The 13,595-nt window shown below is 40.8% G+C and overlaps 1 protein-coding gene across 1 annotated transcript in view; it reads right to left on the reverse strand.

Annotated features, from left to right (window-relative positions):
* Positions 1 to 960: 960 nt before the first annotated feature.
* LOC109482841 overlaps positions 961 to 13,595 on the reverse strand; it is a 24,918-nt gene continuing 12,283 nt past the window's right edge. Inside the window, exons 12-20 of the mRNA XM_019785683.1 lie at positions 10,059 to 10,282; positions 8,804 to 9,212; positions 6,413 to 6,706; positions 4,492 to 4,677; positions 3,835 to 3,951; positions 2,997 to 3,230; positions 2,171 to 2,353; positions 1,538 to 1,679; positions 961 to 967 (exon numbers count right to left, since the gene is read on the reverse strand). Coding sequence (XP_019641242.1) covers positions 961 to 967; positions 1,538 to 1,679; positions 2,171 to 2,353; positions 2,997 to 3,230; positions 3,835 to 3,951; positions 4,492 to 4,677; positions 6,413 to 6,706; positions 8,804 to 9,212; positions 10,059 to 10,282 — 1,796 coding nt within the window. The remainder of the gene's footprint in view (positions 968 to 1,537; positions 1,680 to 2,170; positions 2,354 to 2,996; positions 3,231 to 3,834; positions 3,952 to 4,491; positions 4,678 to 6,412; positions 6,707 to 8,803; positions 9,213 to 10,058; positions 10,283 to 13,595) is intronic.

Below are 13,595 nucleotides of genomic sequence, written 5' to 3' on the forward strand. Positions count from 1 at the left end.
GTCAAAATAAGTATGGTTTTTGCTCTCCCGTTCAAATTCTATCTATTTACATATACATTTCATACTCACACACATTTTAGTTTATATGAAGCTTAAAAAAACATAATTTTGTCTGACCAGGAAACTGCTATGAATATTAACAGAAAGAGCTGTGTACCCCTATATCATTATGGTTTCACCCATGGTTTATGGAGAATAACGCACGGCTGAGCCATGGTTTATCGGAGAATAAAGCACGGGTAACGGAGGCCTCTGATTGGTCTACGCCACCCGGCTATATGATAATTAAGATTATCATATAGCCGGACGGCGTGGACCAATCAGAGGCCCGGATACCCGTGCTGTTATTTCCCGATAACAGCACATGTGTTGTTATGGCGGAATAACAGCACATGTCGTGTTATGGCTGATACCATTATGTTATAGGGTATAGGGGCATGCGACTCTTTCTGTAAACCTTTGTAGCATTTTTCTGTCCAATAAACTTTTTTGTTTAGCTTCATTTAAACTACAATTTGCATTAAATGAAATTATCCATATTTGTTTTAAAGCGTATAATATATTCGAATGTATTTTTATGTATGTATATATATTAAAGCTGTTGTATTTCAAACAGGAATTGTGTTGATTGACAGTTTGGATAGGCTATATGATAATAATTTTAATGCACTGCCTTTTCCTCGTTGTATATGGTGTCATAACTGCATGAGCAGCTGCCATAACCACCTCATAAACCACCTCGTTCGCTTCGCTCACACGGTGGTTTATTCGGTGGTTATAGCAGCTGCTCATGCAGTTATGACACCATATACACCTCGGGGCAGTGCATTAACCCTTTAATATTCACCAAAACACAGTTACTCTCGCAATTGTATATGATTTTGGAATTAAAGATACAACCTTCACCGACGTAATTAAGGATATTAGATTAAAATTCTCATACTTACCGGTATTGAAGTGTCACTCTCTGTGGTGATAGAAAAAAGATCATTATTACATGACTAAACTTATGAAACACTGTTCCCATACATTCCTACAAGAGAGTAAATCAATTAATAACTCCACGACTTGCAAGATAGGCATGACAATCTCGATGTAAAAATATGTTTTATGTTCGCAAGACTTATGTACTTCATTAATTTATTAAGCGTATATGCTGATATATTATTTGTAACATACATGTCGAGAGAATAAAGTGCCGTGGCGGACACGGAAAAGTTAAAAAAAAAATCTCGATGTATACCCCACCTAATCTCCAAGCAGATCTTTTGGTGGCCTCCAATACAGTATCACCCAGTACCATTACTTTGGTGGCAAAATAGTAACTGGTAAACGGATACAGACTGGCCAATTCCATACTGTCTTAGCAGCCACCAAAAGACCTGCTTGGAGATTATACCCCGCCCCCTTCTGGCGACCAACTCAGGATGAGGGACTAGGTGTGTTGAAGACACCATGCCCTCCTACTGTACATACAAAGAAAGAAACGAGTGGTATCGTACCTGGACATGTGCCCGAGACGTAACACAGTACAGACATCCCGGTCGACCCTATGCAGGTCCCGCCTAGATACTCTACCGGCGGCGGGTTGTCACAAGTCCGGGTCCGCTCCATGGTTCCGTACCCACACTTCGCGTCACAGGCGCTAAAGCTGCCCCACTCACTCCAGTCTCCATTTACTTGTAAGAAGATAAAACCAATGGTATATTAAATTATATGCATTTTGAAGTTCATAAATGATGTTTGACATGCATTTTTCTGTGTCAAAAAATTCAATAGCATTCGATATGTTTATAATTATTTAAACGTTCCCACGAAGCTGCGCAAAGCTTCTACAGTTACTATGTTTGATAGCAGAAGGAAAATATATTGTTTTGCACAGTTTCTTCTTCCTATTCTTCTCCAAACAAGTAAACTCAATGGCCTGGACCAGATGTCTGTCACCATGGTAACGGTTGCTGTAGCAACACCTTGAGGTGTTGGTTTACATTATGGAGCAGAACAGAGGCGGAGAGGCTGCTCATCATACAAATGAATGTATTTGACTTTGAGTAAGCTAAACAGTGCAGTAGTTTGCTGGGCTAGACCATGTAAATGTTAACATTATACATTTGCAAATGTTACCTTTCTTGTTACATTTCTAAATTTCCTTTAACAATCATTAACGTACCTCGGCAGAACTTCCACAGCCCCGGGAGCTGATCCATGGTATACCCGATGTAGCTGACCGGCCGAGGTTCGGGGTCCGTCCACTGTAGGAAGGGCAGGGTCTCCCCGTGTAGCCGGACTGCGATGGTTCCGTTCGGCCACCAGTAGATCCAGAACGCGCTGTAGGCGCCTTGAGCTAGCATTCCTAATAGGCAGTTGGGGCAATACAATTGTAATAGTATGAGATTATTCACCAAAGTTGAAAATACAGCCGATTTTACTATAGCACACTGCTTATGTCACTGCATGTAACATTCGTAGTCCTACGATGTTATTGCTACCCAGGGACCAGGCCAGGGACTAATAATGTAATCTAGACAGACGTCTGCTCTTTTTATCTTTACTGCATGTGCCTCTGGGAAGGACATATCCCTCTGCAGGAAGGTACTGTTTTTGGTCGTCTTTTAGCTTTTTGATGACGGCTCACAGTTGTAAGTCACGGCGCGGTGGGTTTGACAGATTTCGTTTGATTTTTGATATATGATTAATATTAGTTAGTTATTGGGGTTCATATGATATGATTTTGAAATAAAATGATTCGACACTAGCCTCCGGAGCGCGAATCCTTCTCTCCGCGGCAAAAACTCCCTCGGCAGCAAATCGTCCCTCGCAGCCGCATATTACTCGCGTCGCTCAGAGAAAAAAATAACGACGACGCCCAACAAGACTGCGAAGGAGGCTGGGCCTAGAGTCAGGCCAGAGCCTCGGAGGACGTGATCTTTTTTTTTCAGGCGAAAATCAATGCGCGCGTGGATGTCATCCATAGAATTTCGTCGGTGTGGCCTTACCTGTAGTGTCGGCAGAGACCAGGTCTGGACCCTCCACACTGCGGCGGATGACGCTCCCATCCATACTCCAACCCCGGATGACGATCTCGTACGCCTGGTCAACATTCCCGGCTTCAGCAGACAGGGCCAGGTGAACGGGACCGTCCGTTTGTGCCATGACGATGTACGGGAAGGTAACAGGCTGCAGTTCCCACACATATTCATAGGTGCCGTCTGTGTCTCCGGCAAGGCAGGCTGGGTGGGATACACAGGTAGACAACTTACGAGAATTCAATCCATAATATAATTATGGATGAAATATATTCTTTTCTTTATCTTTCTTTCAATTGCGGCCAAATTAGGAAGGCTCCATTCGAAACTTGAATTACTTGGCAAATAGTTCGCTTTTGGGGTTATTTTGGAATGTTCTACTTTTGCACATGTGTGAGCTTTGAATGGTCCAATTTAATGTGAGGGAGATGTGGTGAAATATGATGCATTTGCTCCAGAGAAATTGTCGGTTTTTTTTAGTTTTCTGTTGTCATAGATTACGTAAAGGTAGATAACACATAGCGAGAGAATTTCTTCCAAATTCCTGAATATTAATTAAGTTTCAGCAGACAAAATATGTCAGGTATGCATACTGATTATGTATTCTACTATCAACGCAAGTACAATGTATGTAGATGTTAAGAATTCTGAAAGTATACGTTCCTTTGAATCTTGTTGAAAGAAGGTCTGAAAATGATGAGGTCTAAAATTAGATGAATGCTATCCTCCGAAGTTATACGGAGAGTCGGATTTTGTTGTTGTTTTGTGTTCTTGTTTGTTTTATGTTATCGTGGCTTTCTATGTCTACCAAGACATGTGCCGTTGTCCATGGGCAGTCCTCCATAGCAGGAACAGATGTAGGAACCGGCGGAGTTGGTACAGACCTCGGCACAGTCTCCATTATTCATCCCGCACTCATCGATGTCTGGAACAAGGAAAGATTCGTATTTTCAAGAGTATTTCTCACCATCAGCCTTTACGAAATAACATCTGGTAGAAACTAACAAAGCCTTTTAGTAAAAACACTCAAGTAAAACAAGACACGGACTTATATTATCTACTAGTATTTTGTTCTGCTTTGTTGGACTTTTATAAAAAGGCCTTTTCATGCATGTACGTATACATTTGTTATCAAAACCTCAGTCCTGTAAACGTATACAATATCGTAATTGCAGTTATGATTAATGGCGGCGCCCATCTCCTATTCAAGAGCCCTTGGGTCACACAGTAGTACAATGACTATACCAGAGGCAACTAGGCCACTGGTAGTGGTGTGTGTTTAACTCCCATACTCTTTTCCAAATACTGAGTGCTAAGCAGACCTAGAGAAAGCAGTATTTATCAAAGGTCTTTGGTATGACTCGGTCGACCTCTGGGATCAATCTCATGACCTACCGATTGCAAGCTGAACACCCACTTGGCCATTTACCGGTAGACCGTGAAGTAAAATGATCGATGTACATACCGTCGCACACTAAGTCGTCCCCCACCCATCTGCCGTTCTCGCACAGTTTGTCGGCGTCCCCCGCGGACTGAGTGAACCCGTCCGGGCAGGTGAAGGTACAGATGTGTCCGGCTTGGTAGATGGGCTGGTCCATGCAGCTAGAGGGGTAACTATCGGGGTAGCTGGGCGGAGTAGTGCAGGGGTTACCTGAGCAAATGACAAGCAGTTGTTGATAAATGAATGGATTCGAAGACCTTTATTGTCCATTTTTGCCCCACTGGGCTAAGCACAGGTCACAATCATATGCATATATACATATACAAATACATATACATATTACTGTTGCATGTATAGATAAACTTCTAATGTATTCTAGCCTTTTCAACTTCCTCTCGCTTCTTAGTGATTGTATGAGGCTGTATGATTAGTTAGATTTGATTATCAAAGGCTAAAAGGAATATATTTTTTTTTCTTTACTTGTTAAGTATCCGAAGTGGGGTTACTTAAAACATGGCCGAAAATTATGGGTGTTGTATAACTATCACTGTTATATAAAGGACAATCTATAGTAAAATGTACCTCGTCCTCGACTCTATCTAGGCTACAAAATTGGCAGATTCGTTGGTGATAAACGCATACTGTTTATGGCATGTTGGTAACGGTTATCAACGAATGAATGAACTTTATTGAATGAACGAAATAAAGACCTTTATTGTACATTTATGCTCTTACAAGCTAAGTACAGGTGACCTCACTATAAATACTGATGGGTTCTACTTCCCAACCTACTAACTACTATGTACAATTTCAACTTCTTCTCACTTCTTACGTCATTTCTAGATATATTAAAATATATGAAGCTTACAATCCATGGTGTGTCCAAGGACATTATACAAAAGGATAATGTCCTTGGTGTGTCTAATTTCATAAGAAATATTTTTTTCTATATAAATTTAGAAACTTATCATGTTCGACGTTTGTGCAGGGTACAATGTATGGCAAACTACCAGATGTCGCTTGAAATGAAAACGAAATTATGTGACATGTAAGAAAAGAAGAACACTAGTAGCCAAGGCCAAACCTATGTGCATGAATGGATGTAGTTTATAATGCTATACAAATCATGACCTTACTCCCATTCAGAAAAAGAAAGCGCTAAATTATCATATAATAATGATAATGGTACATAATGGATGTTTCGTGACAGAGGACATCCCCTAGTGAATGAGGATATAATTGTTACAAGGTCTGGGCCCATGAAATACAATGATCACTACAATACAAAGTATACCATGGATTAGTATAGTATACCGAGTGTACCAACGTTCTGTTGGGGGACCTTAGAGAATCGGTGCCAAATATATGTTATCTTATAATATTACGGGGTAAAGTATATACGTCTTCAAAAATCGTCAGTTCACATTTATTTTTCCGTATGATTTTGTTTCATTTGTCAACCATGTCAGATCCATGGAAGAAAATATTACAAGAAAACAAAATAATTCAACCAGACACTACAGCAAATGGGGGGGAGTTTCAAATATGGATTGTATGTATTATGTATTTTAGTGTGTGTGTACTCTTATTTTGTTGTTGTCTTTGTTTATTTCTGTTGTTTTGTCGAAGAAAGTTTTTGTAAAAAAAAAGTATACAATGGAGAGAAAAAAAGATAGCTACAAGTGCCAATCTTGCGGGGTTGTGTTGCGTAGCGACACAGTGCTCGACTCAGAACCAAGAGATCCCGGGTTCGAGTCCTGACATGCCACCGATCTTGTGCCCTTGGGAAAGGCACTTTACACGACTTTCCTCACTTAACTCAGGTGAAATTGAGTATTGTATTGTCCCCTGTGTTGATGGCGGCATTAATATAAGTTGAAAAAAACTTGAGTGTGCCGTCATCACGTCTTGTCTAACAACAAGTTTGAATAAAAAAAGGGCCAACCTTCGCAGCGGTATGTTGCCTCCAGGTACTTGCCGATTCCGGGACAGGGGTCCCCGAATAACCCGTTGCTTGCCCCCACGGTGCACATCTGTACCCCCTCACATTCACTCCTCACCATCGACAGACTACTGGCTGTTACACAACTGTCGCTTCCGAAATTGCCGCAGGTGCTGTGGGTAAAGGACGTGCGGCCGTAGTTGGCGGCGTCGATCAGAAGCGTCCATCCCGGGTCACAGGACAGCTCCAAGGTTCCCCCCTCACAGGCCGCCGCTGTCTCCGGGGCAGTAGTGAACGCTACGTGTGGAACAAAAGGTACCAACGTTTTACACAAGAAACGCAACAGCGTACTAAAAAATGACTTCATTTACTGTATATGAAGCAGTATAGTGAATGCTACGTGTGTAACGAAAGATACCATCGGTTAACACACAAGAAACCCCATAGTCTACCAAAATCATCTCCATTTACTAAAGGTGTCTTCTGAGATTATGTTTTGACACAGAAGTGGCACAATGTGACAGCATATCTTTAAAAAAGCAGTATTTCAAAAGGCGCACTTATACTGCAAACAATGTGGAAAAATGCATTCATATCACATTGATACTCTTAGACAAAAGAGCCTGCTGTTTACCTATTAGGAGCATTAGTGACAAAACCAAGTCATCCTGGGGTAAACATAATATGCAAACGAAAATGATGTGACCACGATTTCGATACAAACGAAATACAAAGACGAATATCCTTAGTCATTTCTCATTGGTTATAACGAATCTTACGGTTAAATCTATCTGTACTACAATTTTCATAGCACACTACGACATGATAAGTGTTATTCAGAATGTACAAGGTTATGCCACCTACCACCATAAACAGCTCTGTTCTGCAGAATCACTAACATCGATGCCACAAGAATATATAGAATCATATGCATTTTTCCAGCGTAGCTTTAGTTCGTAAACCGTCAACTGTACTTCATAAGCATCTACCGTATGTAAAGTTTGGTAAGGTTGAAGCAGCTTATATATGACATGTCAACACATCAACAAAGGCAACAAAAAGGGCGTGAACATTCTGTCACCCGCTAAAATGCTTGTAAACATTTGCGCGACCATGCATAAAGAGAATATTGTTTCTGACAGCAAGTCTTGATTTGATGGAAGTAATCATTTTGTCCTTTGTCCTGTCTTCACAGGAACTCTATTACATTGGATGAAACCAATGAAACTCTGGTAATGTCCCACATTTATTACAATATATAGTGATCATCAGTCAATTGTGTCTGTGATCACTGTAATAAGTATACTATAGAAGATGATTCTACTCACACTCACGTATATTATCCTGTACGTCCGCTTTATTATATTACTTGTTTTACAGCGTGGCCTCATTAAATATTCATGAATGAGAAATTCACTTCAGCCATATGCACTTAGGCCAATATATATGCAGTGCATTAGAAAAGACAGAAAGTATTGTAACAGATAGCAACGCCTAACGCACATCATGTCAAACGCCGCTTACGCTCATATTGTATCTACATATCTACAGTTACAGTGTTTACGACATTTGATTGTATTGATCACATTGTCATTGTTGCCATACATTGTACCATGTACAACTGTTCAGCAGAAAAATAAAGTTCATTCATTCATTCATATGCCTGTAGAGTGCGACTACATCATTTCTTTTTTTAAATACAACAAATAACATTACACATGAGAACCTTCTGTGCTAAATAAACAGGACGGTAGAGAAGAACGACTATCAGTTATTTGAAAATTTATTTCAAACTTTATTTCAAATCTTTAACTTTGACAGTCTGGATAGTTGTTCTAAAATAGTCATTCGGGTTGAAAATAAGACATGGCCTTGGATTAACTGTTTTACCACACTCACACTGAAATGCTGATGTCAAACATTGCTATTTAAACCATGACCAGTAGATGGATACTATTTGTATAAGTGGTGGAGAAAAAGATTTTAGTGATTGCAGTTCTGAACTCATAATATAAATGATACCATCAATATTGCAATGCTAAATAAAGTTCCACCTACGTTCCCTAATATCATCCTGTAATTAAGATGTAACATTGATAAGGCTAGTATCTCGTTAATATGTATCTCCCGTTCATTAAGAAATACATAACTAAAACATCTCAACATTTACAACTGATAAAAACACCAATACACTATAAAAACACTGATAAAAATACAATATTTGTTGGAAAAATACATAGTTCATCACCTGGCAAATACATAGAGCCAGGTGTTTGCAATTGCTAATATTTCTTGCCTTTTAATATTGATAAAAGCTCCAGTACCCTATGTTGAATATGAGAAAAATGGCGGGTAGTATGGCCCTGGCATATCGGTCTGTTTTTCCCGCCATGCTGTCGGCCCGTTCGGCTGCACTGGGCCCGACGGTTCTGGCGTCAAAAGCCGGGACGTTTGTGTACATGGTGTGTGACGTCATCGTGGGAGGGGTGTACGACACGGTCGGACTGTCGGCGTGGTCTCGCGACTTCCAGACGTTGTCCTCTTTATTCTTGAGATCAGCGACAGTCTCTTTGATCACAATCACCCACTCTTTGTCAGCCAGTTGGTGCCACCTAAGACTGGCAGGCTTGCTCAGCCGTGCTCGAGGAATGGATACCGGCTCCTCGGGTACCGCGACCTTGTACGTGTGGTGTTCGGGCGGCCTGTGAGTCCACCCCGAGGGATCCTTCAGTCCGGGCCGGGGGATTTGGACAGGAAGGTTCCGTTCTCTCTCCAGCTTCTCTGCGCGGATTTCTTTCTTCTCCTGAAGGAAAGAATTTAATACGACGTCGTATATTTCAATGGCCGTCATTTGGCTGTGTCTTCTAGCTACTGTTCACAAAACGCTTTACTTATTTCAAGGACATTATACACAGATAAATAATGCCCTTGCTTATTAGAATGAGAGTTTCTGGTAATAGAGCTTAAGTGATGGGCATGGATGTTTATGAAGGAATGGACAAATCTCTTATGTGTCAGCTCATACCTTTTCTTGAATGGACAAGGAGAGAAAGTGTGCCACAGCCGTCACCAGAAGTACCACAATCACAAAGGAAAGACACCCCAACATCCAGATGTCAATTGCCCTTGGTTCATCAACCTATCAAACAAAAGAGCTTTTGTGATTTCTGTTTTAGTTTGGCAATGGTGTGTAAACGTATATGCCAGGTGTTATTGCGATAGTTCTGTTGCTTTTAATACTTAGTACTTATCACACATTTATACATCAAATTGATATTTTCAATGAGAGCTACAAAAAGGACCTACGTGACTCTAGGAGCATTCTAAGTTGTGTGCTAGGCACAATAGTACATAAGAAATCATGTCGTTAACATCTATCTACTTCTGGAACAATTTATGATACATTACACTGGCGAACATGTACAGAAAAAAAATCATTCTTCACGATGACTTCAATGACATCAACGATATAAATGGCTCAGAGTCGCAGGTTCAATGATACGTAGACAAAGGTTCGATATTTAGGTAATGAGAATACAGGTACTCAAGCAACTAGATAGATTTTGAAAACCGACGTTTCAAGACCGATAGTCACTGACGAAAGTAGTGGATGCTACTTGCAACGTTTCGCAGGTTTAAAGATACTAACCCAAGGCATGCGTGCAGTCTTCCCCATCTGTTTGATCATCGTCAGTACTGACATGACACCGAGAACGATCCTGGGAGAAATGGCGGCCTGTGTGGGCGACAGCCATGTCTGTAGATAAGAGGCGGAAACCACGACGGTGGACGGGAGGTAGGCAGTCAGGATGTACCGCCACAGGACTCTTCGGAGTCGCACGTGGACTTCCAGGGACGTGAACGCGCTGGTGTCTGGAACATGGAACAGGAAACGCCGTCAGTCTCAGTGACCATATGAGCTGCTATACAAGATTATTTCCCTAGTTTCAGATTTTTAGATAGAAAAGAAAAATTCACATTTCTCATGAAACTCGATAATCCTCGTACTATAAGCTCCTAGCTCTATAAGAAGCGAGAAGAAGCAGAACCTGTACATATGTACTTTTACTATAGATATAATTTAGTCTACCATCGCTATTTGCCGTGATGACCTTTACTTAGTTCGCAATGAGCAAAAATGTACAATAAAGATCTTTCTTATTATATTCTGTAATAGTATGAGATCTGATTATTTATCCCAATTATTTAGCACCGTAATGTATTTTAATGTAAAAAACGTGCTAAACGTTTTTCTTGGGATAATTGTATTTTTATTAATTTGTTTATTTTTTTGCTAGTATATGTATAACACAATCACCTTTTAGTGAAAAAATGGGATAACACCCCTGCCATCCCATTTTTTTACTAAAAGGAATTTAATCCAATCACTTTTTAGTGAAAAAATGGGATAACACCCCTGCCATCCCATTTTTTTACTAAAAGGAATTTAATCCAATCACTTTTTAGTGAAAAAATGGGATAACACCCCTGCCATCCCATTTTTTTACTAAAAGGAATATAATCCAAAAACCTTTTAGTGAAAAAATGGGATAACACCCCTGCCATCCCATTTTTTTACTATTAAGTTTTAACAGCATCCTTATTAGTAAAAAAATGGGATAACACCCCTGCCATCCCATTTTTTTACTAATAAGAATATAGCACGAACACCTATTAGTAAAAAAATGGGATAACACCCTGTTCATTCAACCATATGGTTACCATTAGCTCGCAGTGACCGGTCGCCAGTTGGGTTGGGTCGGGTCATTGTTATCTACCACCTCAATGTTATACAAATCCGTCTTAAACAAAAACACCCTGCGCGTGCAGGTATCGCATCACTCTTGGCGGAGTAATACCGCCACCCCAAAACGCTATAATCTAACGCCTTTTAGTAAATCAAAATAAACATAATTAGCTATGATCTTCGCCCACCAATAGCGGCCAAAACTAAGGCGAGAAAATAAGGGATTCCGTCTATCTTTGTGTTTGGTCATTTTTAACTCCGCCCCGGCCGATCTTCTGGGGTGAGACGTCTGCAGTTCGCTAGATCTCCGTAGAGGGCCAAATAAAGAGGGCATTAAAACGTAACCGCAGGCCACTTTATGTCGGTGTTTAATTATTTTGTGGATTGTACCTTGGTATTTAATATCACTCAGCAAATCTCAAATAAGGCCAGGGCCTGCAAGCCCTTTTTCGTTGTGGGCGATTTTAAAAGTCTTCGTAGTCAAAACGTCAGACAGCCCTTGGAGCGCCCGCTTGTCGGGGACAGGACACTAATACCAGCCTCCATTGGATGATATGTTAAAAATACAAGAATTCAGCTGTCAAAAATCACCTACTTGAGTGTTCAACTATTGCAAACTCGTATTGACAGGGTAGTCCAACTTCCAAATTGTCCATCTAGTCCAAAAATTTAATATTTTACCAGCGAAAATAAGTGCGATCCATGGAAACACTGAGATCATGACTTCTGACCCCCCTGTACACCACCAAAAAACAAAACAATGGCATTACACTTGTTAGTGATTAGCGAGTGTGACGAGTGACCCCCGGCATACAAATACATGTAGGATGGTACACAGGCTATAAGGAAGGCTATACATAGTATAAGGCAGTGACTCTTTGGCGAGGTACGACAGACAGATCAAAACGATATTATATCAAACAAGCATTCTATACTTCATTTACAGATACTCACTCACCTTTGCCAAACAACTGGTAATCACGAAAAGGAGCTTTTGTGCGGGAAATTTCAGATGCCTCCTCCCCCATAATTGTCCACGGTCAGCTATCAGCGCCTGTCATCGCTGTCCCGCGTCGGTTAGGACAGAGATGTGGCATTGCCCCTGGGCATTGCCTCAAATACACAGTGACGATGACGCGTACGAGGTCCCGTACATGGTGAATTTTTCGTGCCAAATTGACAAAGCTGAAGCATGCGTTTTTCGGTGCTGTATTAAAATGTGCCAATTTTCTTTTCACCCCCCCAACGCACCAGATCCCCCCCCCCGAAGATATAGTTCCGTCCCCAACTGGTGACTGGTGACTGGTGACCGGTCACTGCGAGCTAATGGTTGAATGAACGGGGTGTTATCCCATTTTTTCACTAAAAGGTTTTTGAATTATATACCTTTTAGTAAAAAAATGGGATGGCAGGGGTGTTATCCCATTTTTTCACTAAAAAGAGATTGCATAATATACCTTTTAGTAAAAAAATGGGATGGCATGCTTTTTAACAAATATCCCATGTCAATGTGACTAGCACGTTTTTAGAATAAAAGAAAATATGGTGCTAAAAAATTGGGATAAATAACCACAGCTGAGTCCCGTACACATTGGAGTGATATCTGACCCTAATCCATGTTCACGTTTCATGCCTGCCTATTCCACCAGAAATAAGGTTATTATATTAATTGCATGCACTTTTGCTTGACAATCGAAATTATGGTGCAAGAACCAAGCAATGAGTGAGATAAGTTGACACACGTGACGTATTAACTGGCATACGTGACGTATCGGTGCCACAAACTGTGACGTATACGCCTAAACATGTATCGATTTCAACGTACATAATTTAGGCACGAAACTTGCAGAGCCACATGGATATCCGTGCTCTTTGCCATGCGTAACGTTGTCCTGTCACACGTGACGTATAGCACAAAATACGTGACGTATAGATCTCAAAACGTGACGCTTTTGCCGTATGTAATTTTGACACGGAGATTGCAGAACGACCTGTACGTCACGTATCCGTATGTTTTGCCATGCATGACGTATGGCCTAGATACGTGACGTATTGACCCAAAAAACGTTGCATTTGACCACAAGACGTGACGGTCTTTCTTTCGGCCGTGATATTGACACGGAAATGATGACATATACCCCTACACAAGGACCCTGTCATGCATACAAAACGACGTTTTATGTTATATTTGCAACATCGTGGACGTATTTACGTTTATTGTTAAGGTATATTTATCAGACGAAACAAAATGCTGACACGTAATGCTACCATAGACTATTGTCATTAAACAGTTCAAACCTGTTACGATTTTTGCCCGCATAGAGATGTACCCATGCCATTTTCGAGGGTGGATTTTGATGAAACGCGCACTAACGGGGCCACTGTAGTCTCCGAAATCGTTTATGACCTCCGTGTCTCTGTCGACGTTCCCCGGAAAAA

This window comes from Branchiostoma belcheri, unplaced genomic scaffold (assembly GCF_001625305.1).
Source record: "Branchiostoma belcheri isolate BF01 breed outbred unplaced genomic scaffold, Haploidv18h27 scaffold61, whole genome shotgun sequence".
NCBI classification, from domain to species: domain Eukaryota; kingdom Metazoa; phylum Chordata; class Leptocardii; order Amphioxiformes; family Branchiostomatidae; genus Branchiostoma; species Branchiostoma belcheri.